Below are 20435 nucleotides of genomic sequence, written 5' to 3'. Positions count from 1 at the left end.
GACATCTTGGACCCTGGCACCAGGGAGGCAACATACCATCCTGGTGTCACTTTCACGAGCACGGAAGCGCCTATCTGAGCCCCTGACTATAGAGTCCCCTATGATAATTGCTCTTCTGTGCTTTGACCCCCCCCTGCTGAACAACAGAGACAGCTGTGGTGCCATGCTCTGGCTACTGCTATTGTTTACCCCTGATAGGCCATCCCCCCCAACAGTATCCAAAATGGTATACCTGTTAGAGAGGGGGACAGCCACAGGGGATTTCTGCACTGACTGTCTGCCTCTTCTAGCGGTCACCCATCTATCTGTCTCTACCTTGCATGTGACCACATCACTGCAGGAGTTCCTCAGGGTAGTGTCCAAGGCCTAGCCATCTTTAGCTACTTCATCAATGACCTTCCTTCCATCATAAGTGGGGATGTTCACTGATGATTGCACAATGTTCAGCACCATTCATGACCCCTCAGAAACTGAAGCAGTCCATGTCCAAATGCAGCAAGACCTGGACAATACCCAGGCTTGGGCTGACAATGGCAAGTAACACTTGTGGCACACAAGTGTCAGGCAATGACTATCTCCAACAAGAGAGAATCTAACTATCGTCCCTTGGATAGGCTTCCTGCTGGGTTCCCATCCGCCCCGACCTCTCCGCAATTTCACGATGGCTCGGGCGAAGCCTTGGCTGGCCAGCCAGCCCACGACCCAACTGAGACCCTTAAGTGGCCAATTATTGACCACTTAAGGGCCTGTCCCGCCCAGCTTCTACTTTCAGGCTGGCAGGAGGAGTTCCAGGGTATGGGGGAATCCCGAAAATAAATCGGGTTCAGGCCTTGGGTGGGAAGTGGGGGTGGGTGCAGCTCCATCGGTTCATCGGTTGCTCCCTTTTAACATCGGTCACTCCCTCCCACTCCCCATCTTAAAGTCCGGTAACTGCAAGACCTCCCACCCTCCCAACCTCTCTGCCGGCACCTCAATCCCCTTCTGACCACCCCTCCAGGCCTCCCCTAGCCTCCCCACCCTCACAGCCCCAAACCTTACCTGGTCCTGGAATCCTGGACTTAGACTCTTGGGGCTGCTTTTAGTCCCAGTCCTGCCCACTGTAGCATCTGGCATTGCAGGGACTAGAGAGCTGCCGGCCAATTTGATTAGCCAGCAGCTCTCTAAGGTGGGACTTCCTCACAAGTGAGGGGCAGAAGTCCCTCTTCCAGGCAATTAATGCTCCTTGAGGCATTAAATGGCTGCAGGCATGCAGTATTGGTGGGAATGTGTTCTCCGCTGACTCGTTAAATGGTGGGAAGGGAAACCCCGCCATCCTAAAAAGCTTGGCCCATGTAGGAAGGAACTGACTAAAGAAACCTACTGGTTTAGAAAGACTAAAATTTGAATTTTAGTGTACACAGCATTGTAAATGCATGAACACTGAACACACATTACTGCAATGACTGTAAGAGATGCATTAAGCTGAATTTATTTTAGTTGTCCATTGGGCAAGGGTTGCTGGAGAGTAACTATTGCACAAAACAGACCACTGGAGCTAACAGCCACCGCTGTTCATGACTTGCTGACCTCCAGTAAGGTCGGGGGCACTAGGTCATTTTGATATTCTAAAAGGTCAAAAGTAAATTGTTCTGCAAATTCAAACATCCTTTGGCAACAATAACAATGGTGTCACTGAACCAGAAAACATGGCTCCTTTCTCTTTCTGCATCTTGTTGGTACAAAGGAGGAGTTATTTAGACATCACGGAATCACAAATTTGTTATAGCGCAGAAGGAGGCCATTCGGCCCAGTGTCTGCACCAGCTCTTCAAATCAGTAACTCTCCCATCTTTTCCCTGTAGCCCTGCACATTCTTCCTTTTCTGATAAGTCTAATTCTCTTCTGAATGCTTCAATTGAACCTGCCTCCACCACACTCTCTCTGTGAATTCCAGACCTTAATCACTCGCTACATGAAAAAGTGTTTTCTCATATTGCTTTTGCTTCTTTTGCCAGTTACTTTAAATCTGTGCTCTCTTGTCTTCAATTCTTTCACAAGTGGGAATAATTTCTCCCTATTTACTCTGTCGAGACCGCTCATGAATTTGAACACCTCTATCAAGTATCCTCTCAGCCTTCTCTTTTCCAAGGAAAATAGTTCTAAACTCTACAATCTGTCTTCCTAGCTGAAGTTCCTCATCCTTGGAACCATTCTCTTGAATCTTTCTGCACTTTCTCCAATGCCTTCCCATTCTTCCTAAAGTGTGATGCCCAGTAATGGACACAATGCTCCAGCTGAGGCCAAACTAATGTCTTATACAAATTAAACGTAACCTCCTTGCTCTTGTATTCAATGGCTCTATTAATAAAGCTAAAGATACTGTATGCGTTATTAACCATGCTCTCAACCTGTCCTACAACCTTCAATGACTTATGTACATATACACTCAGGACCCTTTGCTTCTGCACCCCTTTAGAATTGTACCCTTTATTTTATAGCGGCTCTCCATGTTCTTCCTACCAAAATAAATCTCTTCACATTTCTTGAACTTTATCTGTCGCCTGTCTGTCCATTCCACCAACCTGTCTATTTCCTTTTAAAGTTCTACACTATCCTCCTAACAGTGCACAATGCTAACAATGATATAGCTTCAGTATATGCCTCTGACAACGGTCAAAATAATTTGAAGCCATTTTACATCCTATTAACCTCCCATTTAGGTATCACAACACATTTGGCAGGTTATGTATTAAATGCAGAGATAAAAACAAAAAAACTGCGGATGCTGGAAATCCAAAACAAAAACAGAATTACCTGGAAAAACTCAGCAGGTCTGGCAGCATCGGCGGAGAAGAAAAGAGTTGACGTTTCGAGTCCTCATGACCCTTCGACAGAACTTGAGTTCGAGTCCAAGAAAGAGTTGAAATATAAGCTGGTTTAAGGTGTGTGGGCCTAGTCACTTTACAGCCTTCCGGACTGAATATTGAATTCAACAACTTTAGGTCTTGAGCTCCCTCCTCCATCCCCACCCCTCTTCTGTTTCCCCCTTCCTTTTGTTTTTTTTTCCAATAAATTATATAGATTTTTCTTTTCCCACCTATTTCCATTATTTTTAAATATTTTTAAATCTTTTATGCTCTCCCCACCCCCACTAGAGCTATACCTTGAGTGCCCCACCATCCATTCTTAATTAGCACATTCGTTTAGATAATATCACCAACTTTAACACCTATGTGTTCTTTTGTTCTGTTGTTGGTGACATCTTTTGATGATCTGCTTCTATCACTGCTTGTTTGTCCCTAAAACCACACCAACCCCCTCCACTTCTCTCTCTCTATCTTTCTCCGCACCCCCCACACACCTTAAACCAGCTTATATTTCAACTCTTTCTTGGACTCGAACTCAAGTTCTGTCGAAGGGTCATGAGGACTCGAAACGTCAACTCTTTTCTTCTCCGCCGATGCTGCCAGACCTGCTGAGTTTTTCCAGGTAATTATGTATTAAATGTATTACTTCACTCTCCAGCCATCCCAAAGACATCATTGTTGATCTTTCACCAAAATTTGGCATTTTAAAATCACTAAATCCATAGTTTCAGAAACTGTAATCGGAACATTGCATGTGCACTGTAGTTGGTAATCACTAACAGTTCACTCTGTTGCAACAAGCCTGCTAGGTTATCTTCAATTTTAAATCAACAGTGGGGACCTAATTGGGTTGGAGCTAGACTGCTATGTAAATATAACAATGCTGGACAAGTGAGCAACAGCCGTCAATAAAATAGGGGAGCCAGTGGCACAGTGGTATTGTCTCAGGGTAATACTCTGAGGACCTGGGTTCCAATCCCACTGTGGCAGATGGTGAAATTCAAATTCAATAAAATTCTGGAATTAAAAGTCTGACGACCATTGTCAATAGCTGTTAATACTAATCTGCTACCCTGCATGACTCTCAAATGCTCTGAGCAAGGGCAATAAATGCTGGCCTGGCCCAGCCATCTCATGACTGAATTTAAAAAAAAGTAATAGCTATTAGAAGCGTGCTTTGTTCTTTCAGTGTGACAGTATTTTTGTCACTTCAGCCCAGATTCTCTCAAAATCTGACAGACAACCAGCAGGATATATCCTGGGAAAAATTAAAGGTCATTAAAGGTGAGGAGAAAAAAAAACAGCCAACTGATAGGAGGACAAGAGAACAGAAAGAAAATGCATTAATGAATCCAATATAAAGGAATGAATTTTAGTGCTCACAAACTTTGCAATATATTAAGCTTTAGGGCACAAAGATCGTTTTTTTTCCCCAATATATACTGTAGGCACATCTGAGCACCAAATTATATTGGCTTTCAAACTTAAGAGGTTTAGTTAAAAGACAATCACATGAAGTCATCAATGTAGTTTCTCAATGCAGAATACCTACCCTGTCCACTTTAATAATCTGAAACTTCTGTGTGATGTCTGCAGGGTTGGCTGGCAGCCTGGAGCGACCAGAGACAAAACGAAGAAACAGCACCCTCTCCTCATTAGAAAACTCTTGCAGTGTTTGCCATAGCCAACTCAGTAGTTGATGGTTTTCGACAATGTCACGGTAACGTACAACTTTCTTTAAGGTATCTACGTTCACTTCTGGCATCCCACATACAAGCTGTTCAAGTTGTTTCTCTGTAAGGAGAGACAGTAGAGGTACAGGGACAATGGCAGACATCCCCTGTCTGAGTGCTGCTACCTGAAAATGATCAAATACCACAGGGAAAATGTTAACACATTGTAAATTCATTTGTCACTGGGATTTGTGCAAATAAACCATGGTTAATATATGGTAAAATATTTATTTTTTAAATGATATGAAACAAATATTTTTCTAAAACCTTTTCTTAAAGCAATACAAACTCATCTAGTGAATTGGAGAAAACTTAAAGATCTAATTCTAAAGTAGTGGATGAGAAGGTTAGAGCAAAAACAAAAATACCTTACAAAATCTGCGGAGAGCGATACAGCTGACGTTTCGAGTCTGTATGACCCTTCATCAGAACTAAAAAATGTAGGAATAAGATGAAATATAAGCTGGTAGAGAGGGGTTGGAACAGGTAGAACTCGATAGGGGGCCAGCGATAGGTGGAGGCCAAGAAGAGATTGTCAAAGATGTCATAGACACAAGGACAAAGGGGTGTTGACGGTGGTGATATTACCTAAAGGATGTGCTAATAGGGACATTAAGGGTAGCAAGCGGGACAAGCTAGTGGCAAATGGCCCTAGTAGGGGTGGGGTCGGGGGGAAGGGATCGAAATGGACTAAAAGGTGGAGATGAAACAATAGATCGAAATAGATTTAAAAATAGGTGGGAAAAGAAAAATATACTTGTAAAAAAAAATTATAAATTATTGGAAAAAGGGGGATCAAGAAGGGGCTGGGGATGGAGGAGAGAGTTCATGATCTGAAATTGTTGAACTTAAGTTCAAACATTTCAGATCATGAACTCTCTCCTCCATCCTCAGCCCCTTCTCGATTCCCCTTTTTCCAATAATTTATAATTTTTTTTACAAGTATATTTTTCTTTTCCCACTTATTTTTAAATCTATTTCGATCTATTGTTTCACCTCCACCTTTTAGCCCATTTCGATCCCTTCCCCCCCCTACTAGGGCCATCTGCCACTAGCTTGTCCCACTTGCTACCCTTAATGTCCCTATTAGCACATCCTTTAGGTAATATCACCACCGTCAACACCCCTTTGTCATTTTGTCTATGACATCTTCGGCAGTCTCTTCTTGGCCTCCACCTATCACTGGCCCCCTATCGAGCTCTACCTGTTCCAACTCCCCTCTACCAGCTTATATTTCATCTCATTTCTATATTTTTTAGTTCTGATGAAGGGTCATACGGACTCAAAACGTCAACTGTATCCCTCTCCGCAGATGCTGTCAGACCTGCTGAGTTTTTCCAGGTATTTTTGTTTTTGTTCTAGATTTCCAGCATCCGCAGTATTTTACTTTTATCTTAGGATGAGAATGTTACTTACTCCATTTTTGTAATAGGTTCAGATCTCATTATACAGATTTACATTAAGCAGGGGATTCAGGGACTGAGGCAGCATCGGGCCAAATGCGGGCTTCTCCTGGGACGTCATATTTGAATTTTGTCAAAATCAGGATCAAGGTATGCACTTGAAAACAGCAATATAATTCAGGCTGGAATATGCTGATTATCAAAGTACAAGTGCTTAATGTTATAAATGTGAAAAGGAATCAAAATATCAATCGATCACATTAATTTCAAATAGTAATACAATAGTGAATGCTGGAAATCTGAAAGATAAACGGAAAATGCTGGAGATACTCAGCAGGTCTGGCAGCATTTGTAGTGAGAGGAAACAGAGTTAATGTTTCAGGTCGATGACCTGAAGAGTTAACTCTGTCTTTCTCTCTCTACAGGTGCTGCCAGTTCTGTTGAGTATCGCCAGCATTTTTATTTTAATTTTCAATAGTAGTTGCTTATTGAATGCTAAGATTTGAATTACTGACAACTATGATTAAATGCCACAAGACTATTCAACAATTGGACTCTCCCATTATGTAGTTATTTTGATGACAATACTTCCTTACAATGAGATGTTACAAATATATACAAGCCAGGGATGCTGGACAGTATTACAAAAAATTATTAGGTGTGCAGATAACTACTCATAGCAAGCTCACTTCCTTTTAAGTTTCCTCTCTCTTGCCTGGTGCTGATAGTTGTCAATATAAAATTAAATGTTTACAGCCACTCCAGTGTTACACCTCTAATTTTATTCAAGTGATGGTGCCAGAAAGCTACTCAAAAAGGTGGTGATATCCATGAAATAATGAGCTTCATCTGTTCTTGCTGATCATTCATAAACACACAACAAATGCACATTTTCAACAGAAATCACTAGACAGTGATTAGATACAGCTAGCGATGAAATCCAGTTACAAGTGCCTGGGGTGTTAACCAGTGAAGTCAGCATCGATATGGGTTCAAGCCTTGGAGCCTCCTAATCCCCACGGCTCAGTTCTACACAAAGCAGTGTTTTTTTATACAGACCATCAGGCAACCTCTTGCCATTATCATTTTCGAGAGTTTGGTGAATGCAGTAGTTATCAAATTTGATGAAGATCCAAGAGATCATTTTGAGATAGCAGATGGATAGGAGCATAATTAAGTTCACTATTTACAGCTTCACATAGAAATTAAAACTGTTTTAAAGGGTTTTGACACTCACCTGTTGATCCAGTTCATGTAATCTATATTCAATTGCTCTCTCTACATACTCCTTCCTGTTTCCAAAAGTCAAAGGTATACTACTTCCTCCAGGAATTATTGGAACAACCTTACCATTTGAACTCTGGCCGACAAAAGAATCCAAAGGGATCATCTAGGAAACAATTCAAGACAAATAACATTAGAAAGAGTGATCACAATATTCAGCCTAACCTCATTGAACAAATGCTAACCTTTCTTTCAACACTAAGGCTTAAGTTATTTTTGTTGATGTATAATGTATGGACAATATGAGCAAAGTTGCATAAAATTACACAAAATTAATTTGGATTAGTATACACAGTAAGCATCTGTGTAATTAATTAATTTATTCCTGGGAAACAAACAGCATCCAAAGCTAGAGCCCCCTTGATGACGAAAGATGTAGAGATTAAAATGAAATCATAAAGGCAGCTTATGATAAGTGACAGGTTCATAATTCAGTAGAGAATGAAACTGAAGACAGAAAGTACAGAGGAAAAATGAAAAAAAAAACAATAAGAGGAGCAAAGAGAATATGTAAGAATGGGTTAGTGGTCAACATAAAAGCGAGCCCAAAAGTCTTTTGTAAACAAATAAATAGTAAAGGGTAGTCAAAGGAAAGGTGGAGCCAATTAGGAACCTAAAGAATGATCTTATGGAGGCAGAGGGTATGGCTCAGATATTAAATGAGTACTTTGCATCTGTTTTCACAAGAAGAGGATGATGCCAACGTTATAGCAAAAGAGGGAAGAGAAGATAAATTGAATAAGTTAGAACTCAGGGACGAGGTACTTAAAGAATATGTAGTGCTCAAAGTAGTAAAGTCACCTAGTCTGGATGGGATGTATCCTAAGTGCTGAAGGAATTAAGGGTGCAAGCAGTTGAGGCTCTGGCTACTGTGATGAAACTGGTAGTTTGCAAGCTGCTCTCTGCACTGACTATAGCTTCAAAGCCTGTTTTGTTGTTTGAGCCAGTCACTAAATTAAACAGAAAACAAGACCAGGTTTCTGGGAGGGGGTGGTTAAATCGATTTCATGGCTGTGACATCAAACATCTGAGAAATCAGCCTGTGGCTTAGGCTGTCAGGGAAATGGAAGCTGACTGAGAAAACAACAGGTCATTTCTCAGCCATTGGTTAGAATAAACAGAGATCTTGAAAAAAATCAGGTTTTTCAGCAAAAAGTGAACAGGGCAGTGGCTGTGAAGCTATGATTGTGAGACCACTAAGGTGGAAAGTCATGGCACAACTGGAGAAGGAGACCAAAAAAGCTAATTCCAGGAGCAGTGCTGTAAAGGTGTGCCATTTGGTGTCCATTGTATCAGTGGAGCCTGGGGGTGGTAAGTTTGCTATTGCTTTGGACTTTGGGCCTAGCTCTTGTGTGAATAAAGGAGCTGAAATTCTGGGGAGAATTTTCTCCCCATTGGGCAGGCTGGGAGGGAGCGGGTGCAGGCGGGTGCGGAGCCAATCGGTGCCTGCGATCAGCTGCGCACTGCCATTTTACGTGGGCAGGTCAATTAAGACTTGCCCTGTGTGACGCGCACCCTGAAGCACTCAGTGCTACCTGTGCGGACGGGGCAAAGAGGGAGAGTCAGGACCTGCGCTTGTTTGCGCATGCAAGTGGAAGAACGCAGAAATCTCCCTGAGGCAGCTCTGTGCCTCAGGGAGATTAATTTCATTTTGGAAAATTAGAAAAAAGGAAAAATAAAATTGTTCAGATATGTCCCCTCATGTGACATTGTTACATGAGCTGGGACATGTTTATGAATTTTCATAACACATTTTATTTAATTAATAAACATTTCATGAAACCTCATCCCGCCCATGGATGAGGTTCCATGAAAAATGTGAAGGCCGCCTGGGCTCTTCGCCTGCCCGCCAATCTTAAGGTTGCACGGGCAGCCCTGTCAAGTACTTCAATTAGATCATTAATGGCCTTAACAGGCCTTTGACAGTTCAGCGGGTGTGCTTTGTTGTATCGGCTACTTAAAGTATAATTCATCATTCATAAGGGATACGAATTGCTTGTTAATTTACATTGATTTTGGTTAGATCGTTACAGTAAAACTTTTAAAAAGTAAAATCTTGCCCATGTTGAGGTTGTTTGGGAAGTTTGATTCTTTCACAACAGAATCTCTGTAGGGATAGATATAGAAGTGCTGCCAGAGGACTAGAGGATTACACGTGTTACACACTGGCTCAAAAAAGGGAGAGGGATAAACCCAGCAACTACAAATGGTTAGCCTGATGTCGGGGGTGAAGGAACTTTTTGACAAATGATCTGTGACAAAATTCTCACTTGGAAAAATATGGATTAATAAGTGAGACAGCATAGATTTGTTCAAGGGAAATTGTGTTTGACTGACTTGATTGAGATCTTTGGTAAAGTAACAGACTGATCTAGGTTGTGCAGGGAGTTGATGGTGTTGGTAATGTCATTGGACTAGTAATCCAGAGGCCCAGGCTAATGCTTGGGAACATGGGTTCAAATCCCACCATGGCAGCGCACCATTAATTTTATTCAATTAATAACATCTGAAATTGAAAGCTAATCTCAGTAATGGTGACCATGAAGCTATCACTGATTGTCATAAAAACCCTCTGGTTCACTGCTGTCCTTGAGGGAAGGAAATCTGCTGTCCTTACCTGGTCAGACCTACACGTGACTCCAGATCTTCAGCATGTGTTTGACTCTTAACTGCTCTGAAATGACCTAGCAAGCCACTCAGTTCAAGGGCAATTAAGGATGAGCAATCAAGGCCTTGCCAGTGATGCCCACATGTCATGAAAGAATAAGTTAAAACAATGATATAATAACAAAGTACTCAGCAGGTTGGGCAGCATCTGTGGAGAGAGTTAACATTACAGATGAATGCCCTTTCATTAGAACTGGGCAGAGTTAGACATGTAATAAATTTTGAGCAGGTGAAAGAGGGAAGGATAAGGAGAAGAACAAAAGGGAACGTCTGTAATAGCCTGGAGGGCAGGAGAGATTAAATGATAAAAGGGTTGATGGTGCAAGGCCAAAGGGAGTGATAATGGGACAAGTAAAGAAACAAAAGATGTATCTAGAGAAGGCGTGAATGGCAGGAATTTGAATAACTGCCATATGAAAGCAAAGGAAAGGAGAGAGAAAGACCACAGACACAAAACAAAAACCAACAAAGAAAAATGAAATAAAATGGTGAAACATTGATTTAGTTGTTCTTCTTTCAATTTAGTCTACTGTATTTGCTGCTCATGATATGGTTTCCTCTACATTGGGGATATCAAATGGAGACTGGGTGACTGTTTTACGGAAAACCTCCATTCAGTCCGCAAGTATAACTTTGAGCTTCCAGTCACCTATCGTGTTAATTCTTCACCTTGTTGCAACTCTGATCTTTCTATCTATGGCTTGTTACAGTGTACCAATGAAGCTTAAGGCAAAATCAAGGAAAGGCACCTCATCTTTTGACTCAGCACTATATAGCCTTCTGGATACAACATTGAGTTCAACACTGTTAGATTGTAACCTCTGTTCCCATTTTATTTTGCTTTTCTTTGCAGCTTTGTTTTTTTTTAATCTTGTTTCCCTCTTAGTTCCTTTTCTGTACTATCAGATAGCAGCTAGTAAGGATCCTGCCATTCATACCTCCTCTAGATACATTTTTTAACTTGTGCCATTAACACTCCCGTTTGTTGAGAACTATTAAGCCTTTTGTCTTTTAATCCCACCTGTTTCCACCCTATCAGACTTAGGGCCTGGATTTTCACCACAATGGAAAGCCTCTCCAAACACGGCACCTACCATTTTTGCCGGGTAGGAAATGGGTGTGGAATTTGTGGATGCACGATTTGTAGAGGCAGTTGCCTATATAAATCAGCAGCTGCCTCCACTCATCTAATTTTGGTAGCCCAGGACTGTGAGACATGCGTGCGCAGGTTAGACCTGGTAGGAGCAGGTCTGAATTTTGTGGCATTCTTTGGGGAGATGGGTATTCTTTTGGAAAGATAGGGTACTCTTTTGGATATAGTCCCAGGACAGCTTTGGGCGAGGTAAGGTGTCCTTTGGGATTTTTAAAAGTAGGCATGAATGTGCACGAAAAGTGAATAAACTCATTAGCTGTCCAGCTCATTAGAACTGTCAAAGGTGACAAAATGAGCTGTCAAAGGCAACTGACAAGCTATCAAGACATTTAAATATCCTGCCTTTTAAATCTTTAAAAAAATTGTCTCCAGTGTTTAAAAAAAAATTATTTTGCTCTGTCTGTTGATGTAAGTCTGGAGGGTTACTATTATTCAATTAGTGTTGCATGATTGATTTCACAACTATCCATTAACACAGTAGGGTGCCTGGCATTTCACAGCTTGATTCACAGCTCAAAGTGGTTATAGACTCTTTGTAATGAGACTATAAATTCCAGTGCTTGTTCTTATAAGAGGTTATGCACTTAAATAAAAAAAATTGTTGTTCTCAGGCATTATGCAGTTGAAGGAATGTGAATATAGTAAATGGGTTTTTCTGAATAAGTGTTTTTCTTAATATAGTGGTCTACATTAGACACTGAGAACTTCATTTTATTTCATCTCTGCATGGGCCCTGAGGTCTGCTTATGGTGGATATTGGGCGATTTGATCTGGTAGATATAAGGGCAAAGGGTGGTGGGTAGCGGGGCATGGATTGGCATGAGTTGGAACTAAGTTGGCATGGGGTTATAAAGGGCCATGGGGGTTGAGGGGCATAGGTTAGCATGGAGGATATGGGGGCCCATGGCAATGGGTACAGGGCATGAGGTGGCATGGAGGGGATATGAGGTGTTATGGAGTAGATATAGGGGCATAGGTTGGCATGGTGTGTATGGGGGCCATGGGGCATGAGTACAGGGCATGAGGTGGCATGGATGGGTAATGGGGAATGTGTGGGTGAGGGGGTGTGAGGGCGGGAGGGAAGTTTTTTGTTCTATTGTCAAAGATTTAAAAAAAACAAAGTTCTGGTGCACCTTACGCCCAGCCTGCATCTGCACCCAGCAGCCTCTACACTCGTTTTGAGGTCACCAGGCTCAACTCCCAGAAAACCCTGCCATCCTGGAAAAAAATTTCAGCTCCCGGCGCACCCTCTCTCAGGTCAGGTTTACGGACTGGGGAAATGTCCCGACTCTGCACTCTCGACCTGGGAGCGAAAATCTAGGCTTTACTCTTTTGTCCTTTTTCCCATACCATTCCTCCCTTTCACTTGCTCAAAACCTATTACATTTTTAACTTTTCCCAGTTCAGAAGACCTGAAACATTAACTCTGTTTCTCCCTCCACAGTTGCTGCCAGACCTGCTGAGTATTTTGAGCATTTTCTGATCTCATACTGCATCCACAGTATTCTGCTTTTGTAATGGTGCTGGTGATACTGTGTATGTGGACGTTCAGAATGTGTTTGTTAAAGTACTGCAAAATAGCAGAATGGATACAAAACTGGTTGAAAGACAAAAAGCAGATTGGTAGTGATCAGTTGGTTTTTGGACTGGAGGAAAGTGTATAGTGTCTCTCAGGTTTTGGTATTAGAACTAGTGCTTTTTTTGATATATATTAATGCCTTGGGTAAAAATAACATAACTTCAAAGTTTGTGGATGACACAAACCCCGGTAATGTAGAAGGATAGTAGGAGACGTGAGGAGGACATAGTTAGGCTGGAAAGAAGGCAGATAAAATTTAATGCAGAGACATACGAGGTAATGCATTTGGTAGGATGAATAATGAGAAGGAATATAAGCTAAATGGCACAATTTTAAAGTGGATGCAGGAACAGAGGAACCTGGGAGTGTACACACAAATCTTTGAAAAGTCTGTTAAAAAGGACAAGTGGGATCCTTGGCTTTATAAGTAAAGGCATAGAATACAAAGGGCAGAACTTTTTGTTGGGTGTGTGGATGCGCGCCCGACACGCTCGAGCGTATAATAGCACGTGATGACGTTGGGTGAGTGTCCTGACGTCATTGCACATGTGCATTATTTCATTTGGCAGGTGCGAGCAGGAATCGGAGTTGCGCCCATCACCAATTATGAGGCCAGTTAAAAGCTGTATTTTACGTTGTCTGTACTAGTTGCATGGGCAAAACGGGCAGGGGGGCAGCCGACAATTTCAAAATGGCGGGATGAAGAGGGTCAGCATCATTGCCAGTGCGAGAAGTGAGGATATTTGGAGATAGTTTGCTGCTGGTTGCTTATTGGTACTTGGCAGCTTCATCTCTGTTCGGGGCTTCAATCTTAGCATTTCCAGGCTTCATTTCAGGACTTATTGGTGTCTGCATGGCCTCCGGGGGATTCAGATCGTGTGGACCCTTCCCGGTATCAGACAGCCTTCCCTTACCCTGGTAATGGGGATTGTGGTCTCTGCTGGAGGCACCCCCCTATGAGGAGAAAGAGAGGGACAGAAGGCCAGGTGTCCCTATGCAGCTTCCAGGGAAGCGACCTGTTGGAGGAGAGATGCAGACACCTAGGGGTGCAGGGCCAACAAGTAGTCCAAGGCAGAAGGGGCTGCAGAAGAGGCCACTATTCTGCTGACAGGGTTTATAGGCAATGATGCAGCTATCTTAATACGTCTGAGGTGCAATGCTGACGGAGGCTCCATCTTTCAAGGGAGACAGTGACCTCCATTTGCCAGATGATTGGGCCCGAGGTCAGCTCCGACTGGGTAGACACCCCATGCCAGTGGCTCTGAAGGTCAAAGTGGCCCTCAACTTCTAAGCCTTTGATTCTTTCCAGGGGTCAGTGGGGTATCTGTGTGGAGTCTACCAATCAGCTTTCCACAGTTGCGTCAAACTGGTGACAGAAGCTCTGTTTGGGTGAATACTGACCTTTATTCTTTACCATACAGACAAGGCCAGCGAGGCTGATTGAGCCAGAGGCTTTGTAGTGATTGCTGGGTTCCCCCGTGTCCAGGGTGCCATCGACTGAACACATGTGGCCATCAAGGCACCAGTGGGTCAGCCGCATGCCTTCGTCAAAAGAAACGGATTCCGCTCCATGAATGTGCAGATAGTGTGTGACTGCAGGATGCAGATTCTGCAAGTCTGTGCAAGGTATCCTGGCAGCTCCCATGACCGTGTATGCCTGAGACACTCCCAGGTGCCGAGGCTCTTCTGTGTTCCAGCCCGACTGGACGGATAGCTGCTGGGTGACAAGGGCTACCCGTTGAAGAGGTGGCTCATGAGAAGAGCAGAGTTAGAGCAGCCTTACAATAGGGGTCATGCCTCTACAAGGGCAGTGGTAGAGAGGACCATAGGCCTTCTCAAGATACGCTTCCGTAATGCCTGGATCCTTCAGAGGGTGCATTACAATACCCCTCAAAGTGGGTGTCACTGATAGTGGCTGCAGGCTGCGCTCTGCACAATCTGGCATTGGCAAGGAGGGACCCACTGGAGGAAGGGCTTCTTGACGCAGCTGCACAAGCTATAGATGATGAATCCAGTGCCGAGTCAGAACGAGCACAGTGAGGAGAACCCTGAGGGCGTGGAGCCAGACCTTGGTAACCTCCAAGGAGGCAGCGACACCAGGGATGTCTTGATCCAATATTCCTTCAATTAGGCTACCAAAGATCTGCTTTCACTTCATGCCACAGCTGCCACCTCCATCCCAGATATCTGAAATGACCCTTTCATTTGCACCCAAGGTCCACTCAATGCCTTTGCAATAAAGTATTGAATCACACACATCCAGCATTACATACTGGTGTAGCTTGCACCAGAAAGTAAAAAGGTGAAGCATACTCAGGCCAACAGAACTAAAGTAAATTTAACGTTAATTTCACATTGAAAGCAGAATGACATTACCAGTACTGGTGTTGATGTCCACATCAGCAGACATATAAACCAAACATAACTGAACAGAAAATGACCTGTGAACTGCCCCCCTTGTGCTCATGGTGCCTTTAACTTCCATTTCCGGCTGCTACATTTTGGTGACCCCACACCTCTTTGGCATCGGCATTGGAGACAGCCTGCTGACTCTGCTATCTTGTTGGCCTTGATGACCTTGGCGGTTGTCCTCTGGCCAGTGGAGCCTGAGATGGCCCCGCCTGGGAGGCAATAAAATTGTCAATCATCCAGATCCTTTAAAATATCAATAGTTGAAAGGGCAAGCACTTGAAACCTCTTTATCTTGTGTATAAATGTTATGTAATTGACAGAAGAGATCAGAGAGTCAGAGGTGTCAATTAAACAACGTTTTCCCCACGGCTCTGTTTCAGTATTCTAATGGATATCTGGGCTCTAAGCCAAGAATGCATAATGAGGCTTGGCTGAGAGCCCAAAAAGGTACTAGCTTGCTGAAACACCTGAACCCTAGAGAAAACATTGTGTAATTGACAGAAGAAATCAGAGAGACAGAGCTGTTAATCAAGCCATATTTATTTATGCAAGATAGTGAGCTGTAGTAAAAATGTTTTTTTAAGAAAGTGGGAAGTTATCAATATACAGATCCTATTGTCACTATAGGGTTCATTGGTTCTATACAGTGTATAAGTATGTAAATGGGCATGGAAGTGCCATAGCTTAACATGGGAGTCCTGAGGGGCCACGGGGGTGGGTGGGGATCATACCTAGGCATGGGAGGCATGAGGAGGACTTACCCTTCAAAAGATCCCCTCATGCAGACTATAGTTCATGACATCTCTGAGGTGCTACAAACCATGCCTGTTTGAAAGGCTGGCCCAACTAGAACATGCCTATTCCCGCAATGCAGCCGGGAGTGCAGGATGAGGACTCACAACCCAAACCTGCCTGCATCCTTAAAAGGCACTCTGAAAATCAGAAACCCCGGGAGTGGGGTCGGAAATCCTGGAATTAGGTCCTGGAAGCCATTTGCAACCCTCCATGTGGTCTCCCCGATATCATGAAAATCCAGCCCATTATGTTCGATTATTGTCACCATACTTAAGAAAGGGTTCAGAACAGATATTCTAGCATGGTACCAGAAATCCAAGACTTAAGTTATGTGAAGAGACCACAGAAACTGGGATTGTTTTCTCAGAGCAGAGAAGGTTAAGGGGAGTTTTAATGGAAGTGTTCAAAATCATTAAGGATCTTGATAGAGCAAATAAGGAGAAACTATTTCCTGTGGCAGTAACCTGAGGAGCTGTTCACTTTGACAGGTAGAACAAAAAAGCAGAGTATTACTTAAATGGAGAATGACTGCATAATTCTGAGGTGCAGAGGGATCTAGATATTCTAGTACATGAGTCACAAAAAGTTAGTATGCAGGTACAGCAAGTAATTAAGAAGGCTAATGGAATGCTATCCTTTATTACGAGAGGGATTGAACATAAAAGTAAAGATGTTATGCTTCAGTCATACAGGCATTGGTGAGACCAGACCTCGAATACTGTGTGCAGTTTTGGTCTTATTTACGCACGGATGTAAATGCATTGGAGGGGGTTCAAAGGAGGTTTACTAGATTGATACCTGGAATGAGTGGGTTGTCTTATGAAGAAAGGTTGGACAGACTGGGCTTCTTTCCACTGGAGTTTAGAAGAGTGGGGTGTGATTTGATTGAAGAAAACAAGATCCTAAATGGCCTTGACAAGGTGGACATTGAAAGGATTGAAAGTGTGGGTGAGTCCAAAACTAGGGGGCACTGTTTTAAAATTAGGGGTCACCCTTATAGGACAGGGATGAGGAGAAATCTTTTTCTCTCAGAGGGTTTTACAACTTTGGAACTCTCTGCCCCAGAAGGCAGTGGAGTTGGGGCCATTGAATACTTTTAAGGTAGAGGTAGTTGGATTCTTGTTAGGTAAGGGAATCAAGGGTTATCAGGGATAGATGGCAATATGGAAACCGAAACACTAGAAGATCAGCCATGATCTTATTGCATGGCAGAGCAGGCTCGAGGGGCCGACTGGTCTACTCCTGTTTCTATTTCTTATGTTCTTATGAGGGTAAAAGATCCTGAGGTGAGGAGAAACATTTTCACAAAGCAAGTTTTCATGATCAGGAATGTACTGTCTGCGAGGGTGAGGTAAGTAGATTCAATAATAACCTTCAGAAGGTAATTGCATAAATATTTTAAGAGTAAACATACGCAGGGCTTTGGGAAAAGGGACAATGGTAGGGGCTAAATGTATGGTTCCTTCAAAGTATGTGTTCAAGATAATTCTCTACGGCAGTATGTTTGCAGTCCAACGAGAGGACATGCACTTTTGGCCCTGGTTCTGGGAAATGAGTTGGTCCAAGTGGATCAAATATCAGTGAGAGAGCCTCTAGGGGCCAGTGAACATTGTATCATAAGGTTTAGGTTAATCATGGAAAAGGACAGAGAACAATCCAGAGCAGGAATAATTAACTGGGGGAAAGCCAACTTCGATGGGATGAGAATGCATCTGAGTCGAGTGAGTTGGAATCAGTTAAGATAAAAGCAAAATCTGTGGACGCTGGAAATCTGAAATAAAAACAAAAATTGCTGGAAAAACTCAGCAGGTCTGACAGCGTCTGTGGACAGAAGGATGTTTCGAGTCCAGATGATTCTTCTTCAGGACTAAAGAGAAGTAGAAATGTGATGAAATTTATACCGTTTAAGCGGGGGTGGGACAGATGAAGCTGGATAGAAGGCCAGTGATAGGTGGAGGCAAAGAAGAGATTGCAAAAGATGCCATAAACAAAAGGTTGAAGGGGTGCTGATGGTGGTGATACTGGCTAAAGGAGGTGCTAAAGGTGACATTAAGAGTAGAAAGCAGGATGAGCAAGTGGCAGATGGTCCTAGTGGGGGTGGGGTGGGGAGAGGGGATGGTGTGGGAGAAAAGATCAAAATAGGCTAAAAGGTGGGGATAAAACAATGAATGGAAATACATTTAAAAAATAATAGAAATGGGTGGGGGAAAAATGTATATATAAAAATTAAAATTAAAAAATAAATATTTGGAAAAAGGGGATCAAAAAGGGATGAGGATGGAGGAGAGAGTTCATGATCTGAAGTTGTTGAACTCAATATTCAGTCTGGAAGGCTGTAAAGTGCCAATCAGAGATGAGATGCTGTTCCCCCAGTTTGCGTCCAGCTTCACTGGAACATTGCAGCAGGCCAAGGATGGATTTTTAGGCATGAGAGCAGGATGGTGTGTTGAAATGGCAAGCGACAGGGAGGTCTGGGTCATACTTGCGGACAGACCGAAAGTGTTCCGCAAAGTGGTCACCCTGTATGCATTTGGTCTCTCCAATGTAGTTGGAATCAAATGCTGGCAGAAAAGATAGTGGCTGAACAATGGGCCACCTTCAAAGAAAAAGTATTGCAGGCAATGTCAATTCCCTGAAGGAAAAAGTAGGACAAATAAATCCAGAGTACCCTGGATGACAAAAGAGGTAGAGGTAAAGATAAAAAGGATGAAGTGTGCGTACAACAGATGTCAGGTAGAAACACAATGAAGAATAAGGCTGAACATAGAAGGACCAAAGGGAAGTGAAGAAACTAATAAGAAAAGCAAGGAGCATGAAAAGAGGCTGGCAGCGAACATAAAAGGGGATCCCAAAGTCTTCTATAAGCACGTAAATAATAAAGGGCCGGTAAAAGAAAGGGACAGAAAAAGGGGATTTGCATATGAAGGCTGGAGAAATAGTGGAAGTGTTGAACGAGTCTGCATCTGTCTTTACAAAGAAAGAGCTTACCACCGAGGCCAAAGTGAGAGAGGAGGTAACTGGTACACTAGAAGAACTTACAATTGAGAGGATGGAGGTGTTGGAAAGGTTATCTTTACTTAAAATAGACAAGGTACCAGGACCGGATGAGATGCAGCAAAGGGTGCTGAGGGAAGTGAGAGTGGAAATTGCAGAGGCACTATAGTGATAATCTTCCAGTCTTCCTTGGACACAGGGGAGGTGCCAGAGGACTGGAGAACTGCGAATGTTACACCCTTGTTCAAAAAGGAGTGCAAGGATAGAGCTGGCAACTACAGCCCAGTCTTGACCAGAGTGGTAGGGGAACTTCTGGAAACTACAGTATGGGATAAAATCAATAATCACTTAGACAAATGCAGGATAATTAAGGTCAGCTAGCATGGGTTCATCAAGGGAAAATCATGTGTAACTAACTTTCTGGGATTTTTTTGAGCAGGTAACGGAAAACGCTGTTGATGTGCTGTAAATGGATTTTCAAAAGGCATTTGATACAGTGCCACACAACAGACTTGAGAGGAAAATTCTAGGTCTTGGAATAAAAGGAAAAGTAGGCACTTGGATAAGAAATTGGCTGAGTGACAGGAAACAGGAAGTAGTGATGAATAGAGACGTGAAGGCATTGGAGAGAGTATAGAGGAGATTCACAAGAATGATTCCCTTGGATGAAGAACTGTAGTTATGAGTATAGATTGGAGAGGTTGGGTCTGTTTTCCATGGAGAAAAGAAGGCTGAGAGGAGACTTGCTAGAGGTATCTAAGATCTTGAGGGGTATGGACAGGGTAGATATTGAGAAACAGTTCCCGCTCAAGAGAACATCAAGAACTAGAGGGCACAGATTCAAAATAATTGGCAAAAGGAATAAATGTGATGTGAGGAAAGAATTTTTCACCTATAGGGTGGCTGGGATCTGGAGCAAGCTTCCTGAAACGGTGATGGAAGCGGCTACGTTCGAGGTATTCAAAAGGGAATTGGAGTGCTACCTGAAAAGAGAGAATGTGCAAGGTTATGGGCATAAGGCAGGGGAGTGGGACTAGGCGGAATGCTCTTTCAGAGAGACAGTGCAGACTCGATGGGATGAATGGCCTCCTTCTGCACTGTAAAGATACTATGATACTGACGGGCCATATGGTTTACCCCTTCTGTGCTATATCATTCTATGATTAGCTCATATAGTGACTTAAATAAATCAGAAAATAATTCAGAAATTAGCACCCTGAGTTTTAAGTCCCCATTCCTCGCACTATTCCATAGAAGAGGAGGACAGGCTGGCAACATATGCCCAAGTCTCTTTCAGGGCTGCTTTATAACCAACGGCTGGGAAACATACAAAGCACTTAGGTACTTGCTCTCTTATGTTATTCTTCTTTGTGGGGAATAATATACCTTCTGGTCAGAGCTTCAAGGTGAGACTAAAAATTGGGAGGTGAGGGTCTATGTCCACTATTCTACCATACAGAGCGCTGGTACACAAACAGATCCATTCATTTCAGTTTTATTCCATCCATTTCAATGGATTGAATATCCTAATGCAAATCAGTCCCGTGGCAAAGGAAATTACAAAATTCAA

At 42.9% G+C, this 20435-nt stretch overlaps 1 protein-coding gene across 10 annotated transcripts in view; it reads right to left on the bottom strand.

Annotated features, from left to right (window-relative positions):
• The window catches only part of LOC121285080 (probable E3 ubiquitin-protein ligase HERC1), a 436191-nt gene that overhangs the window by 7992 nt on the left and 407764 nt on the right, over window positions 1–20435 (bottom strand). For 9 of the 10 annotated variants that reach the window (XM_041201223.1, XM_041201218.1, XM_041201210.1 and 6 more), the window contains 2 exons: window positions 7219–7371; window positions 4398–4703 (listed from right to left, as the gene is read on the bottom strand). In XM_041201223.1, the coding sequence (XP_041057157.1) occupies window positions 4398–4703; window positions 7219–7371 (459 nt within the window). Of the gene's footprint in view, window positions 1–4397; window positions 4704–7218; window positions 7372–20435 lie in introns of those variants that run through there. The other variant, XM_041201275.1, reaches the window with a different exon arrangement.

The sequence above is a fragment of the Carcharodon carcharias genome, chromosome 1 (genome assembly GCF_017639515.1).
Source record: "Carcharodon carcharias isolate sCarCar2 chromosome 1, sCarCar2.pri, whole genome shotgun sequence".
Classification (NCBI taxonomy): Eukaryota; Metazoa; Chordata; class Chondrichthyes; order Lamniformes; family Lamnidae; genus Carcharodon; species Carcharodon carcharias.
The sequence above is the reverse complement of the archived record's forward strand: the minus strand, read 5'-3'. Positions and strand labels throughout refer to the sequence as shown.